General features: G+C 40.9%; 5 protein-coding genes across 8 annotated transcripts in view; 3 read left to right on the top strand and 2 right to left on the bottom strand.

Annotated features, from left to right (window-relative positions):
* The window catches only part of NMT2 (N-myristoyltransferase 2), a 36,800-nt gene extending 31,140 nt beyond the window's left edge, over window positions 1-5,660 (top strand). For 2 of the 3 annotated variants that reach the window (XM_061468383.1, XM_061468381.1), the window contains exons 11-12: window positions 1,803-1,940; window positions 2,135-5,660. In XM_061468383.1, the coding sequence (XP_061324367.1) occupies window positions 1,803-1,940; window positions 2,135-2,155 (159 nt within the window). In that variant the 3' untranslated portion in view covers window positions 2,156-5,660. The remainder of the gene's footprint in view (window positions 1-1,802; window positions 1,941-2,134) is intronic. The other variant, XR_009746061.1, reaches the window with a different exon arrangement.
* OLAH (oleoyl-ACP hydrolase) overlaps window positions 1-15,839 on the bottom strand; it is a 221,580-nt gene that overhangs the window by 200,693 nt on the left and 5,048 nt on the right. The window contains exons 5-6 of the mRNA XM_061468387.1: window positions 15,715-15,803; window positions 15,248-15,498 (exon numbers count right to left, since the gene is read on the bottom strand). Coding sequence (XP_061324371.1) covers window positions 15,365-15,498; window positions 15,715-15,803 — 223 coding nt within the window. The 3' untranslated portion in view covers window positions 15,248-15,364. The remainder of the gene's footprint in view (window positions 1-15,247; window positions 15,499-15,714; window positions 15,804-15,839) is intronic.
* Window positions 2,048-15,839, top strand: part of CROT (carnitine O-octanoyltransferase) — a 47,923-nt gene continuing 34,131 nt past the window's right edge. The window contains exon 1 of the mRNA XM_061468379.1: window positions 2,048-2,052. The gene's annotated coding sequence lies outside the window, so the exon portion shown is untranslated. The remainder of the gene's footprint in view (window positions 2,053-15,839) is intronic.
* RPP38 (ribonuclease P/MRP subunit p38) lies at window positions 5,854-8,911 on the bottom strand. 2 transcript variants are annotated; one of them, XM_061468384.1, is made up of 2 exons: window positions 8,807-8,911; window positions 5,854-6,871 (listed from the first exon to the last, which is right to left on the bottom strand). In XM_061468384.1, exon 2 carries the CDS (start codon window positions 6,838-6,840, stop codon window positions 5,998-6,000), a length of 843 nt encoding a protein of 280 aa, XP_061324368.1. In that variant the 5' UTR covers window positions 6,841-6,871; window positions 8,807-8,911; the 3' UTR covers window positions 5,854-5,997. The 2 variants fall into 2 exon arrangements, with proteins under 2 accessions (XP_061324368.1, XP_061324369.1); XM_061468385.1 differs by lacking the exon at window positions 8,807-8,911 and adding an exon at window positions 7,646-7,756.
* Window positions 10,083-15,199, top strand: ACBD7 (acyl-CoA binding domain containing 7). Its single transcript, XM_061468386.1, has 4 exons — window positions 10,083-10,219; window positions 14,336-14,453; window positions 14,563-14,625; window positions 14,712-15,199. The coding sequence occupies exons 1-4, from the start codon at window positions 10,208-10,210 to the stop codon at window positions 14,783-14,785; spliced, it is 267 nt and encodes an 88-aa protein (XP_061324370.1). The 5' UTR covers window positions 10,083-10,207; the 3' UTR covers window positions 14,786-15,199.

Raw genomic sequence — 15,839 nt, forward strand, 5'->3', positions numbered from 1 at the left:
CGGCAGGAATTTTTCCATATCATTGCATTCTGATTTCTTCTACTGTTCACAGCACAAAGTGCAGTTGATGAGACATATACAATATATATATATATTAAAGTATAAAATGCCATGCTTGTTTTTCCTTTGAGCGATGCTAGGGAATGACAAGTGAATGAAGGTCGAGTGTTTTCAATAGTGTAAGCTCTGTAAATAATCCAAGAGCACACTCATGACCGTATTCAGTAAGTACCAGAAGAATGGAAAGTGTCACTAAAATAGTTTCATTAGTTCTATTAAATACATTTTGGGTTTTTTAAACTATTTTTTATTTCTACAAAATCTGAAAGTTCTTTTGTGCAAGCTTTATCATTTTATATTGCTGCCTGTAAAGATCTGTTATGTTGTAGCTTTTAAACACACCTTCATGGATGGAATTACGCTGACAGATGGTTTAGTTGAATGGAAGGGAAGAAACTATAAATGGAAGTTTTTGAACATAGGAATTTTAAGAGTTTCTTGCTGTCTGATGGAAAACTTAATACTCGGCCCTTAATCATCAGCGTTTCATGGGACTGCAGTGCAAACACCAGTGGCAATATCGTACAGAGCTGTGCAAGTAATGCACATCCCAGCACTCTGAATTCTCAGGGACCTGTTTAGCCCTATCAGTTCACAGCACTGCACAGGCTTCATCCAGTTCGTGGTATTCATTCTAGCAACCATTCCCAACATGCTGCAGAGCATAGGCATGTTTTCGGCTCCTCATGCTTGAAGCTTGCCCCTCCCATCTGAAGTGTTGCTGCTGCACTACTTGTGATATTACACCTAGCAGATTGAGTGCTTAACACAAGGAATTCTAGCTGTGGTCCAGCAGACCACATTCAGAGCCGTCTGTGCTGCATGTGGCACAGGATTTCTGTGTTGATCCTGTATGATGCCAGGGATGGTCTGCAAAGGCTGTATCTGCTCAGACTTCAAGCTACATGAAAGCAGTCACATGCATGCCTAATGTCCTGCTGGCACAATGCCTTTGTGCTGTTAAGAGTTCAGGTTCTTAGGTCAGACTCCCTCACAGTTAATTGCAAGCAAATGGAGTTTTATATCCAGAACCCCAAGCAAATTCAGCTATTTGTACATGGTGACTGTCACTGTGATGGCTTAACTGACTCTATGTTGCTTGTTAAGAGTTCACAGTAAGCTGGAATTTGAGTATGTTTGTGTTGCTGCACAGAATGCTGTGAGTAGCTCGGCTGTGTGGCTGTTCTGGCAGCAGAATGGCTCTTTGAGTGGTGAATTTGGGAGGCTGAAGAAGAGAGGACTTGGTAGAGGGTGCATGAGGGAGAATAATGTGGAAGATTTGACTTCTAAATAGAACGTCATTTCAGAAAGGACCAAATCACAGAAATGAAGTATTTATCATTAGCAGAATGATAACTGGCTGAAAACACCATAAGCTGTATTAATGCAGCTTTAGCTGGAGTAGCCCATGTGTGCCAAAACACTGTATGTGACTGTAAAAAATACCTATCTATAGGAATAAGATAATGGTAATGCTTTAGGGACTCTTCAGACCTTTACCCCTGAAAGTGGCTTTAAAATTCCTGCCTTTTTGGAGGTAATCTTTGAGAAAAGTTGTGCCTTATACTTCACTTTTTATTGGGAAGATTTCTTTATGTGTGTACCTAATTAAAAGGCAAGATTTATTCCCTTGTCTTTTTTTCCACTTAATTAGCCTAGTCTCTTGGATATTGTATGCCACGTTGTATGTAACATTTGAAACTTTAAAAGGTAAAATTTAAAAAATGTTTTGCTCTTGCCAGAAAGGATTTGATGTATTCAATGCACTAGACTTAATGGAAAACAAAACATTCCTGGAAAAGCTCAAGTTTGGGATTGGAGATGGAAATTTGCAGTATTATTTATATAACTGGAGGTGTCCTGGCATGGAATCTGAAAAGGTAAGGGAGAAAAAAACAGCTCCTGAATTCTCTTTGGTGAAATGGTACATTAATCTACACTGGCCAAAATGTTTTAAAATAACTTTTTTTAATCAGTCATATTTAAGATCTGTAATTGACATGCAGAAAAGTAATGCTATTTAGATTTATTGCTATAATTGTACTAAAATGCTGTCTTTTTCATCTTCCTTTAGGTTGGTCTTGTATTACAATGAGGACATTTATGTTTCTAGAACTTTGCGGTCATCGTTTGAGTTAATTTGATCTCCATAACTCTTGGAACGGTGTTGTTCAAGAGGAGTAAAAGCACAACGTCAGTGATAACTGAGGTAGTCCATTAAACCCAAACAATGAAGACATCCATATGTGACCAAATGTATGCATTTTCAGATAGATCAGAAGGCCCATGAAACTTTTATTGTCCATAAAAGAATAAAAGCACATTCATTTAAGTTTCAAAGCTTAGCTTGCACCTTGATGAGAAGAAGGTATTTTTTTTCCACTCTTTAGAAAAGACTGTTTTGTACAAACTGAACTTCAGTGGTGGATTAGGGTACAAAAATATTTGCTATTATGTGGACGAACTGCTGCATTTCTATTTATTAAGTGGTGGTGTATGTTTGTCAGTGTAACAGAATGAAGGATACAAACTTGAGTATCTTTGCTTATTTACTTCACATGGATATCATCATTTGGGGGAAAAACAATGAAGTACAATACGTTTGTAGTTCTATGGAAGTGGAAGTCCTGGATGTTTTTGTAACTAGAGCAGTATGACAATGTACTGGTTTAACTAGTGCATTTGTTTCTCCATACGCAACGCTGCCAAATCAATAAAAATAGATTTGTACTTTGATCTTCGATAGATCAGTGGATTGATTTAACAGTATCGCACTGTTCAGTGCAGGTGTTATCTATGTTGCCGGAATGATAATACATTACTGTACTTAATTTACAGTTGTGGCACAAAAACCTTAGTTTTCCCTCAGTAGAATAACATCAGCCTGTGTGTAAAACTGAGAATTTTAGTAGTGCTATCAGGATATTTGTAGTTTGAATGTTTTCAACGCTTCTGCGAAATTGCACATATTCCTTTGTCTACTTTGATTTCCTATGAAGTCTGTAATTCTAATGAAAATTATCTTGTAAATATGTATTCAGAAATTGTTCCGGGTAGTGTTTTTATCCCGACTTTGGAACAAGAAGTTTTGCTATATATGTGGCTGGTAAGCAGAAGAGAAACGCTCTACCCTCAATCCTTGGAAGTCTTTATACTGTGCTACCTGAAATGTAGAAGGGCTGATCTTTGTTGTTGGGGGGGCTGTTAATTCCCTCATGAATGCTTAGTAACCAGAGTGGCTTCTGAAGCACTTTATATGCATTCCAGCATAGTGTCATAGCTAGGTATGGTAGCAGTTCTTTCAGCTCACGCATGCTGCAGTAACGTGAGCACTGAGGAAGTCTGCAGTGAGAAACTGTTCTAGCTGAAAGTGCCAAACTGTGGTAGTGAAGCCTCCATGCTGTAAGCATCTTTTGAATGTGACATGAATATCTCATGAAATGCAAATGTCTAAACTTTCCTTTTAAACATGCCTGTAATTCTGAAAGCAGATTTTGCTGAAAGTTGAATTCTGTACCTGAAAACATCAACTTAGATGAAGATAAATTTTGTCTGTTCTTCGTAACTGCTAGCCCTACCCACCTCCTTACAGCAGTGGGGTTTTTCTTTCTTCCCACTCTTTCTCCAATGTGTGAATGGTTTGTGGTTTGGTTTCTTTTTCTTGTGGAATTGCCTAGAGACAGTGATAAATACTTTCCCTTATGCTCTATGATTAAAGCATTTGACTTCCTTCAAACAAAGGAAGGGGTGGAACATGGTTTGTCTGACCCCTGGGTGTGCATCAGCTCGGGACCTCATTAATTCAAAAGGGCTTCAGAGGAGATCTTTCAGACATCTACTGGTGCAGCTGGGCTCTACAGCTTTGGCCCTCTGATAGCTGTCTGCTAGTAGCATTCCTAACAGATGGTGCAGAGGGAGCTTTGACTCCCTGTGTGAGGCCTGAGCAGAATTAAGTGCCTGAAACTGTAACTGATGGTAATGATATCTGAGGTTTCAAGAAGGATTTAATCTCAACTCCATCAAAGACTTAGTTCTTAATTCCCAAAAGGCAGGAAGGTGCCTTCCTGGCTGGACATTGGCATTGGAGCCTGCTGGGATGAGGAGCAAGGTGCACCAAGAATCTCAGTGCGTTCTGCTTCAGCTTTAAAAGGCAGAGCTCATCTGGGTGCTGTTCAGCATGAGGTGGGATAGCAGGGCATAGCTCTGTCTTCATGGCTAGGGTACTAAGTTGCTAAGAAGTGGTTGTGGCCAGACATTCCCTTACCTGGAGGGGTGATCTTGAATGCCAAGTGAAAGATATGCTCACTGCCTTCCCTTCCCTTCCCTTCATGGAAATGCAAGTGGAAGAAGGGATAGCCAGACCTCTTCTCTGAAATCAGAAGGGAAATCCTCCCCAGCACTATTGTTTGGAAAAGCATTGAGGCCATGATGGGCCCAAATATGTCCAGGTAAAAGACAGACTTGAACCTGGCTTTCTGCCCTAGTCTTGGGGTAATTGCACATGAAGGAAGGTGTGTGGCCACCCTTATGCTGTATTCTGGGAGAACAGTGCCATTTGCTTCTGAATCTGAACGGTAAACTTCCCTGTCTTGCAAACATTACAGTTAACTAGCATGGCTAAGTACACTAGTGCTAGCATGCCGTCAAGTTTTTTGCATACAAAAAGCCAGAACAAAGGCTATGTATGAAGGACTACAAAGCCAGGCAAAGACCCCTCATCTCTTCTCACCACCCTCAGCCAGGGAGGACAGAAACTTTGGCATTAAATATCTTACTTCTGTTTAAACTTAAGAGAGCATCACGATTACAGAATCATTGCTACTGCCTCCATTTGTAGTTGGTATCATGAACTAAAGTCACGCCTAAAAAAAAACCAAAATACAGATTAGGTATCTGATGGTACAGGATATTTGGATTAGCAAATTTTTGAAACATATGACATGTAAATTCCATTTTTAAGAATACAAAGTAACTCAAGGTATTTTGTGTTTCTTCTGCAATACCATACTGATGTTTGCTTAAACTGCAGAGTGCCAAGTAAGTTCCTTGGCTGTTTATTTTGATTGTCTGAATTGCAGCACTATTCCCCGTCCTTCCTACAACACAAATATCTCATTAGGAAACTATCTGTAGTCTCTAGTAAAACTAAAGAAAACTCAAAAGATATGTGGAATGTTTTCAGTCTTGTAGCAGTTACAGCTGTCACCTACTTTATACCCAACAGTGTATGACTTATCTAATTTCCTGGGAAATTAATAGACTCCATTTAGAAATCAAATGGAGTTTAGGTTAGCTTACTTTTTCTCACAGGGTGTGTGTTAATAGCTTGCATAAGGAATTCATCTTTCAAAATGCAGCATTAGTAATTGGGGTTTGTTCTGTATTTGAAAATATTGTTCCTTCAGCATATGAGACACCAGGTATTATGGAAGTCGAGTCTGCCTATGTTCTTCACCAGAACAAGGTTATTGTTCAGCAAACTATGACAGTTCCAAAGGGAAGGCCAACTGTGCTGTTTACTTGAAACAAGCATTGAACCAGCTTTAAAAGTTATACTGGCATGGACCTTTGTTTAAATAAACTTTCACTTTTGGTATTGACTTGTTTGAATAATTATATTTAAATCTGTTTTGCTTGAAGCATGTTCATCTGTATAAAAACACAAAATTTGTTTAGTGCTTTGCATTAATTCCAAAGATGTACTTATTATGACTTCTTAAGTTACATCAGAATATTATCAATTTTAACTCTGCAAATGAAATATTTGCTCTCAGGTAAAGACTCGCACCCAAGTTTGAGCAATATTCTTTATTAAAGCAGAAAGTACCTCGACTGAATGCAACATCAAGTCCACCTTGTATTCAAGTGCTTTACACCCTAAAGCCTAACAAGATAGTTCAGTTACAGCTGTACTCCATATTGCATTTAAAAAATCAGTTATGCTGAAAAGGCTTTCTTCTTTTTGCGAGGTGGTTTTTTAATCTTATTTGGATTTGGGACAAGTTTCTTGATTTTCATAGGCTGCAAAATTACATTTGAAAGATTGCTTTCCATACGCTTCCGCTTCAGGCTCACAAACTCATCCCCCAGCACCTCTGCAAGCTGCTCAGGTTCTTCATTTTCTGAAGAACCTTCATGAGCAAAATCCACAGATTCTTCAGTTCTGTACTGAAACCATGGCACTTCCAAAGCTGGTATCTTGGGAATTATTGCTGCTATTGCTTCTGTAAATTTATCAGACTGCTTCTTAAAGCCTAGTGCTAAAATGGATGTTAAGCCGAGAAGCGGTGCAATAGTTTCGCTGAGGCGGGGAACCTGCCCTGCTGGCGTGGCTCGACTTGCACTCAGCTGAATGAGGTGCGATGTGATCATAGCAGGCTTTGCAGACTTGCACACCAGCAAGAGAAGAAGTTCATCTTTTTCCAATGCTTTTGTAACTTCATTAACTCCAATAGCAAGCTGTCTTCTGATACTTGTGTCAGTCCACCCCATTTTTTGTCGATGGCCTTCTGCGTTCTCTTCCTTAGGGAGTTCACTGGTGCCAGCATTACATTTTCTTTCCATTTGTTTTTTTGTAAGGGAACGTTTTTTCACTCTTGGAGTCTCAATCTTTTTAAGCCCAGTATGTTTAATCCTTTCTTCTAAGGTCTGTAATATAAAATGCATATCTTCACCATCGATGGTTTTCCACTCTAAAACAAAGGGGTTATCTAGACATGTTTTTACAGTGGCTTTCTTTGCTTTGCGAAGTGGTGCTGTCCCTTGCTGAATTACAGACATCCTGAGCCTCTTTTGTGTTTTGCCACCCTAGCTGTGAAGGGAAGAAAGACGTAAATGTTAGTTCAAATACTGTGCTGGTTGCTGTGGACATCAGTACCAGAAGCTTCTTTTGGGAACACAGAAGAGAAATGTCACATCTCAAAGCAACACTGGCAATTACTGCCACCTTCATATAAGCTCGGTGCTGATCTTTAACACTTATTTCACACGGCAGATGCCTCTTTTAAATGAAAAGTAATTAAAACAGCAGAGTGGACAGCAAGGCACCACCAGTACAAGAGACCTTCTGAAGCTCAAGAGCAGATGGAGATGCCATAGTTCTAAAAAACAAAACAAAAAATCCCAGAACCATACAAGCTGAATGACCACTCAGTTTTCACTGTTGAGCAGCTACGCTGTAGCAGGATAATGACATGAAAAACAGCAAAACCAAAAAAACGCAGAATCACAACATGAAACAAGCTCCAACTTCCTGAATTTATTGAGGATTTTTAAAACTTTGCCTTTTCATTCCATAATCAATGTCTTGTGTTTGCATTGTCTATCCATGTCTATTGTCTGCATTTAGAAGGTATGATAGAAACCTGCAGACTCTTACTAATAAACTTATGCTTTCCATGGAGGAAGGGAATCCTTTGTGGGCTTCCAGAAAGTTCACGTGTCTCTTACTCTTGTGTGACCTAGACCATGCCTTTAGGTTCAATGAAATGGGTGTAGGGAAAGCAAAACTGTTACAGATCTGACTAATCTAGTCCTGAGTAACAGAGCAGGAACGCAGGCCTGACTACAGTCCCTAATAACTCACCAAGGCCCCACACTCCTCCTTGGATTACCATTCACCATCTCCTTGCTGAGTCAGTGATATCTTCAGTGTTGCATAGCCAAGCTTACAAACAGGAGTTTTTATCAATGCAGTGTGAACTGTGATGGTGTCATCCATGAGTCAGAAACACAGGAGTGCTTTTCAGAGAACAGTGAAACTGAATAGGTATTTCAAAATGCAGCAAAGCACTGTGCCCTCTCAGTACTCTCAGAACGTGTGCAGTGCCCTGCAGGGCATCCAGGCGATGCTCTATTCATCCCAGCTGTTTGCCTCCGGAACTGGGAACTGGAGAAACTGTCTGGGGAGGGAGGGGCTGCCATTCCCCTCTGCTCCCAGCCACCCAGAATGGCTCCGTCAGGGATGGAAGATCTGCCAACCTATTTCATTAGTCCTTAATGGAGCTATCATCCATGCAGTTATCTGATCCCCTTTGCTTTACCATTACAGTTGCAACAACCAAAACACGGTAGCAGCTGTAGACTGGAAATGACCACTAGAAATCTTGTATGGGACTGAACTGGAAATGGAAGCTTATGATAGGTTAAAAAAAAAAAAAGAGCTGAGGATTATCGTTTTTAACAGCTTTCAATTAGGGATGCTCTGATGGCCTTTTGCAAGGGTTATCAAGCCAAGACAGCCACTTACACCTCAGAAAGGAGCAAGAGCCGAGAGATTTTTCAGTTTAACTTTTCAAAATGGGCACTACTGAGGAAAATAAGCGTGCAAGAACAGGAAATAAAGCAACGATGAAATAAAGACACGCTGAACTCCTGCACCTCGCACCACCGTCCCGGCCCCCTGCTTCCCGCGCTCGGGAGAAACGACCAAACCCCGCGCTCGGCCGCGTCCGCCTGAGCCAGCCCCTCTCCGCAGGCCTCCTGCGCGCCCGCTCCGGGAACGCGGGTACCACGCGGCACCAGCAGATCGCGCTGCAAACGCACCGGCCGGCTCGAGCCACGGCCTCCACCCGCCTCCCCGGAGCCGCTGGGCCGAGCCTGCCCGCGGATCAGCTGCAGGCCGGACCAGGACCAAAGCGCCGCCACCGCAGGAGCGGGGCGTCCTCCCGTGCCCGTTCCAGTGCCCGTTCCAGTGCCCGGGCCTCAGCCGTCCCTCTCCAGCCTGCAGCAGCGAAGCAACCCCTACCTCCTCCAACGCCTTCGCCACCCGCACGCTCCCCGCGCATACGGCGACGCTTGCAGCGCGTCGGCGCCCAGAGCGGCCCAGCTCCGCCCCTCGGCCCGCCGCTGCGCTGGCGTGGCGGGATCCGCCGCTGCTGCTCCCCGCCTCCGGCTACGGGGCCTGGGGTGGGAGCGGGCGGAGAAGGGGCTGCGCAGGGCGGGAAGAAGGAGAGCGCGCAGATCGGACGGACGGACGGAGAGCGAAGCCACCGGGGCCCGGCTGCAGGCGGGCAGTAGCCAGTACCGGGTAGACAAACAGCGCATTGGCCTCGGAGCGCCGATGGTAGAAACCTGCTGTCGGCATTTCCTCGTTCTGAGTGCTACCATAAATTGCTTTACAGGGGTAATAGATCTGGTCTGTCGTACATCGTCTAATGAAATAATGGCCAAGTCAAAACGCCCTTCACAGGGACTTCACAGCGATAGGGAGGTCTGTCGCTGCTGTTCAATGTGTGCCCTACTGCATGTATACATCGTATTCTGTCACAGTAAGGTGACAGGTAAGAGGCAGCTATGCTCAGGGTTTCCCACAACCTGCCGAGAGCCAGTGACAAATCTGTACGAGCACACTCCGTTTCTGTGTTTTTATCTGGGTTTATAGGGGTTAAAACGCTGAAGCATGTAGTAGTATAGCTTAATACTATACAGATACATGTAGATTAAACCTGTTTAAGGAATTGTAAGTGTACAGAGGCATGAATATGAGTAATTTATGAGTTGGCAGGTAAGGGGGGGATGGATTTTTTTCCATTAGTGGTTACCGTGTAGGTTAGTTTATCAGTTAATATTCTTTTTTTTAATCCTGCATTTAGCAGAGCAAAGAAAAAAACAGCATTCTCAATGTATTTTGTGTGTGTGACTGCTGGCATGTGGTGTCCCCCAGGTGACCCCCGTATTTTTCAGAGTTGCAGCTGGAGGATGCAAGGTCCCAGGCAGGGGCTGTGGCCGAGGAACAGTGGCAATAGCTGGGCTGGTTTTGGTTTAAATCACTCAAGAAATTCCTTTTTCAAAGAGAGGGCTTGGAAGCCTTGCTGTATCTCTGCTCTTAGGAGGGCAGCCTAATCCTCAGCGGTATAGAAGCGAGCTCAAGCTCTCTGAAGAAGCTAGTGTGTGCTTAATGCTCCCACCAAGCCTTCCCTGGCACTTGTCGCCACTCAGCTGTCCCTGCGGTGTGAGCAAGCCCCCGTGTCCTGCGCCAGCGTGGCTGTGCCGTGGCTGGCAAGCTGAGGTCACTGGTACCCAGCCCAACACCCTCCTTGGAGCTTGTCCCCACCACCGTGCTCACACCACAGGACTCAAGGGGCAGAAGCGCTACATCCCCACTGGAGAAGGAGGGAGGCTGTTCCCCGGGCATCCTCGCAGCATCATGACTCTCGAGGTAAGCAGTTTCGCATTTGCTGGGGAAGAGGCACAAGGAGAGGAGAGGGAGGGGGATGTGCTGTCCATCTGTGCAGTGCCGTGTCGGAGATCAGAGGTGTTTCTCCAGCATAAGGATTATTACTGCAAACTCAAGGTTACCTTGCAGCGCAAGAAATTTACCTAAGCCTTTGGAAGTTAAATACTGCATTACTTCTTGCAAGTGAAGGCTGAAAGACATACTGCTTATTTTGAACTCGCAGAAGTCATGTAATTTTTGGAGCTTTACCTGTTTAGAGTGCATGAATTGTTTTTCTTTGTGTGTGCAGCTGAGTTTGCTAGGACTGCATTTTGTAGTTACATATTTATTTTTTTAGGATCTAGCTATAAAAGGAGGAGGGAGGCTTCTAACACTGAAGCAGCAGTATGTGTGCATTTGGAAAGCGTAATTTTTAAGGGAGTTGTGCATATATTTTTAGAGTGTGTGCATGTTTGGAGTGGTGCATTTTGATGGGCTTGTGTTTTGTTAGGAAAGTTGCTACTTTTTTCCTTCTTGGCTAGAGACAACTTCCTTCTACCTTGCCTCTGACTATAGAGTTAAATAGTTCTTGAGAAAATTATCTCCATTGCTGGCTTTTAGCCTCCTACCTTTGTAGCAGACGATGAATACTTCCCTTGTCCTGCTCATGCCCTGATGGATTAGACTGTTTTTCTTCATTAGGCTTTCTATTATTCCTTTCACTTCAAGATTTGCAAGTGCCTTTATCCCAGTCTCATTATAATGTCCCTCTCAGCTTGGTTAGCATGCATGTTTTGCAAAGAGCAGCATAATGCTCTGACCTAGATGCAGGGAGAGTATTGCCAGTAGCTCAGCAATTTTTTTCTGAGCTCCAGTTACACTGAATGGCACAGAGGTTTCATTGTGGTGTTTTACAGCAAAGGAGAAGAATCTTACGTCTTCAGTGGGTCAGAATTATCAAATCCCAAACATAACACCAAATTAAACACTTTGTTTAATTAGTGATCATTGAAATTAGTTTGTTTTATTCTGCCTTGGATTCACTCTAGAGCATAAATTTATTAGCTTGACAATTATGCAATGAGCCATAAATCACATTGGAAAGAGCTGAGTACAGTATGATATTGCCATTCCATTGCTGTGTACAGTTACACTTTCACATAAAAATCAGTGCTTGAATGCTACGACATGTTACACATTCTGCATTAGACATTATAGAGGTTTTCTATCCACTGTGGCTTTGGTTGACAGCTACCATCCATATCCATAAAAATTCATTGAATCAAACTGTATGGGAGTGAAGACAAATTTAATAGAACAATGTTTCCATCAGGGAGGCTCTAAAAGATTTGTAAGTTTTGCAAACTGGTAAAATACTCTGCTATAAATTAATTCATTCAAGTTTTTTTCTTTGCACAAATGGAGTCTGTGATAATAATCTGATGATTTGTGCATTTACCGTTAATGCATGTGTGTATGTTACGTCTGTATATATACTTTTGCTTTTGATTTGAGGAGTTAAAAGGGAATTTTATTGCCATGTGATTAAAAGGAAATTATATTTTGATAGGCTGCTCCTAAATATATTGTGTAAGCAAGCAAATCCTGAGCAACAGTGTGTGCACAATGATTAGCTAGAGGGAGATGAAGAAACAAGTGTTTACATTTTATTTCTGCGTATTTCTTGCTGTGTAAGATATGCATTTGCATCTTTTTAAAACAGTATCTTGTGATACTTGCCAATAAATCCAGATAGGATATAAGTGTATGAAGATAAGAAGCTTATAAAATTATTGGTTTCCTTTTTTTCTGAGTTAATTTTTGTCTTGTAGAAGTCCAGCAAGGCTTCTAGTTCATTCTTACTGTGAAGTTTAGACCAGAAAACAATTCAAAGCATGTGGAAGCTTTCCACTGACTTGAATGGTCCTTGTACTTCAGTGCTAGCAGAGGCCCACATGCAGCAGTGGCTACAGTGTAAAGGTGAAGGTAGATAGAACTTATTTAAACTTTAATCAATTGTGGCAACTCAGTTATGTTTTATTATTGATAGCACGTCTTAATCTTGCTGTTAACAGAGCATGAATGCTGCTTTTGTTTGTACGTGTATGGATAGTATTAAGAGATGTCTGTGATGTAGGAGTCTGTGATAGATATAGTCAAAAATGTCACAATCCTGGTGTTTGGATTTAGAATTAAATACTTATTTTAATAAATTCTACCTATAAAAGAAACCTCAAGAGTGGTGGGCCATCACATTTTCTTTTGGTAAGCAAACGTACATCCTTTTTATACATCTATACCAACAGAGTGAGTATAAATGCTTTGCTTTTAGGACTGTCAGAGATGTACAGTTCCAGTTTCCTTCAGACATTGTTAATTCAATGATGTTAGTTGCATCGCTAATTTTGTTTCTCCTTGTTGAGCGCTTCTGCGTAATAAATGCTCTACATCTATTCAAAATACTGTTGTCTTTTGAGGAAATCCTTGAGCTTAGTTAGCTGGAAACAACTAGATGCTTTAATGATACTTGAAGTGTTTGGGGAAAATGCTTGCTTTTATTATTATTTAATTTTAATAACTAAGCTGCTAATATGGCTACTTTTTAAATGGGACCCTCCATAGATTTTTCCAAGATTTATATACTTATACGAGTATGACTATTTATATGGTACCATCTATGGAATTTTGTACTTTGTCAGGTTTCTAAGGGGGACATCAGGCAACTATTACTGTTTGTATCGTTAAAGTATTTGGGAGACCTAGCCAAGAGTGCTTGAGTTCTACAAACAAGAGCAGAAAGGTAGGACTGGCTTCGGAGCCTGCAGCTATCAGAAATGCTGAATTTTACTTCAGTGCAAAGAACAGGTTCTGCTCACATAGCTGCAACTCAGGAATGAAGATTTTAGTTTGTGTTTAAAATGGAGACAAACAAACCCCACAAATGTTATTTAAACTCTTGGATGAATTGAGGCAGAAGACACTTTATGAAATGTTTTACAATTTCTCTTTCAACTGAGGTGAGGAAGCTTGCACTCCTGTTTCTAGCCTTTAGGAAAACAAATAATGAGGTTTTGTATTTCTGACATTAAACTTTGTAGAAGAAAATATTTACATTTTCTTTATCCAGAGCAAAGAAGAGAAAGACCTTTTGTTATCCATATAATCCATTTTCAATTCTGATACAAGCTGACTAAATCCAGTTACTTCAATTAAAACAGTTTTCATCATTTTTAAATTAGATACTAGGCAAATCTTCACTATGAGGGTGGTGACACACTGGCATCCAGTCTGGTTGCCCAGAGAAGTTATGACTGCCCCATCCCTGGCAGTGTTCAAGGCCAGGTTGGATGGGGCTTTGAGCAACCTGGTCTAGTGGAAGGTGTCCCTGCCCATGTCAGGGAGGTTGGAACTAGATGATCTTTAAGGTCCCTTCCAACCCAAACCATCCTATGATTCTAGTATGTAGAGAGAATAATGGCTATAGCTTTGGGTTGATATGAGTGAGGGCTGCATGATGATGAATGGGGCAAATTTAATGTTTTCCCCTGTGTTTTGAGTTGGGTGTTGAAGGTGGTCCTGGCAATAGCAGGCACGTCTGTGCCAACTGTTGGTTCCCTACTTCACTGTCAGCAGAGAAGTGGAAACTAAGTAGGAAGTAACCCCCAGAGGGTATTTGAGCTCTGCTGCTTAAGTCAGCACTATGCAGTCAGGGCCAGAAGGATTTAGAGATCACTGCTGGGATGTAAAGTTCAGTGAACGTCTTCATACCCCCAGTGTGACTGTGAAAGACATTTACACTGTGTTGATTGTATAGACTGCTTGCATGAGTGTGTTTGTAGATACCTTGACACTAGACAGGCAATAATGGGTCCAAGCGTTTAGACGTAAAGCTGTTGGAAAAAAATAGGTTCACAAATAGTGGTGCTGACCCCATCAGATAAGTAGCCTTGGTTCCCTTTCTAATAACTTATGGTTTTATTAATCTTTCATGGGAAAATGCCTAGATTTACCACTAAACCCAAGTGAGTAATTGGCGAGTGTCTAATGATACTACTGTGCATGTTGTCCTTAATGTTTTAAGCACACTCCTTGAGAGGAAAACTTTCTTTTTTCCATCAGGCTGACTTTAATGCTGCTGCAGAAGATGTAAAAAAATTAAAAACAAGGCCAACTGATGAAGAACTGAAGGAACTATATGGATTATACAAACAGGCTACTGTTGGAGATATTAATATTGGTACTCCTATTCCTATATATACTTCACATTTACTCTCATATCTTGATGAAATCAAGCAAATGTTATGTAAATCTACATGATAATTAAAGGTATACATTTATTTTGGCAGAATGTCCAGGAATGCTAGATTTGAAAGCCAAAGCCAAGTGGGAAACATGGAACCTGAAAAAAGGTGTTACATCAATTAAATTTACATCATCTAGTCATGTTTATAGGATGACAAATATGGAAGGATAATGACTCTGCTTTCCTTTGCAGGTTTATCAAAGGAGGATGCCATGAAAGCCTATATTTCCAAAGTAAAAGAAATGGTAGAAAAATATGGGATCTAGAATAATCAAAATAATTCCCACTAACAACTAACCCTTTAGTAGCTAATGAACTAACGCTGATGAGAAAAATGCAACACTAACTCCTTAACTCCTTATTGTGTTGTCTAACAGTAAAATCTTTTAATCATAAGCTGGTTGACTGTAAAGGGTATTTGCATACCCACTCTATATTTTAGATTGCATCTTATTCTAAATAAACCTAATAAACTAAGCTTCCTGTAAGAATTGTGGATTTTTGTGGGTATTAAATTACATTAAGTATATTTACAGAGAAGCTCTAAAAGTAAAATAACATAGCTGTCATTTCTTGGAAATGAGGTTATGGAATGAAATAAAGGATTGTGCACATGCAAGATGAGAAGAGGGAAAAAGAATGATGGAAACTGTTTTATTTTTAAGCCCCAAAGCCAATGTTTATTTTCAAAAAAAATCAAAAAAACTCCCTCTTCTAAAAGATTACACAGGAGGAACAAAACAACTCTTAGGCATAGCTGCATGCAATTGTACAGAAAGAATGACTTATTTTGAACTGCTGTGGACTAATCTTACACTGTCTGCCATTAAAACAGAGGGAAATACTCATAGGCCAGCATGTTCTATATATCTTGTTATAAGTTTTACCAAGAAAATTTCATTAGAGGGCTCCAGCAGATAAAAGTGACCTCCAGGAAGTTTGTAGAAGGAAGTATCTCCACTTGTTAGATCATGCCAGGCTGAAAAAGATATTTAAATGAGAAACAGAGAAATGTTAACAATTGGAGTCATTCTATGTAACAATTTCAAAATTACTATTTAATAATTATTTTAAATCCTGTATCAACTGGTTTGGTTCATACATTGAGACTGCTTTGTTGATTTAAAGACTCTAGAAAAGCTCTTCATTAACTGATTTGATACAACAGGCAGATGTGTAAGTATAAGCAAAGTACCTTCTAAATCACGTGCTTGCTGATCTTCAGACCCATTAAAGCAGGTAATATCACAAGAGAAGGGGATATTCCCATCTGCCATCTCAAAACTGTGAACATAAAGCAGTATGAAACTTTCCATGAAA

The sequence above is a fragment of the Pezoporus flaviventris genome, unplaced genomic scaffold, assembly GCF_033815535.1.
Source record: "Pezoporus flaviventris isolate CSIRO_AGI_PZ_B2104156 unplaced genomic scaffold, CSIRO_AGI_Pfla_v1 ptg000047l, whole genome shotgun sequence".
Classification (NCBI taxonomy): domain Eukaryota; kingdom Metazoa; phylum Chordata; class Aves; order Psittaciformes; family Psittacidae; genus Pezoporus; species Pezoporus flaviventris.

What these genes read in the sequence shown, in the direction of transcription:
- ACBD7 (XM_061468386.1), top strand. An exon ending in TGTTGGAGATATTAATATTG is followed by an intron (nt 14,454 to 14,562) that starts GTACTCCTATTC and finishes TTATTTTGGCAG; the next exon opens with AATGTCCAGGAATGCTAGAT. An exon ending in AACATGGAACCTGAAAAAAG is followed by an intron (nt 14,626 to 14,711) that starts GTGTTACATCAA and finishes TTTCCTTTGCAG; the next exon opens with GTTTATCAAAGGAGGATGCC.
- RPP38 (XM_061468384.1), bottom strand. Translation starts at nt 6,840, where the DNA reads ATGTCTGTAATTCAGCAAGGGACAGCACCACTTCGCAAAGCAAAGAAA.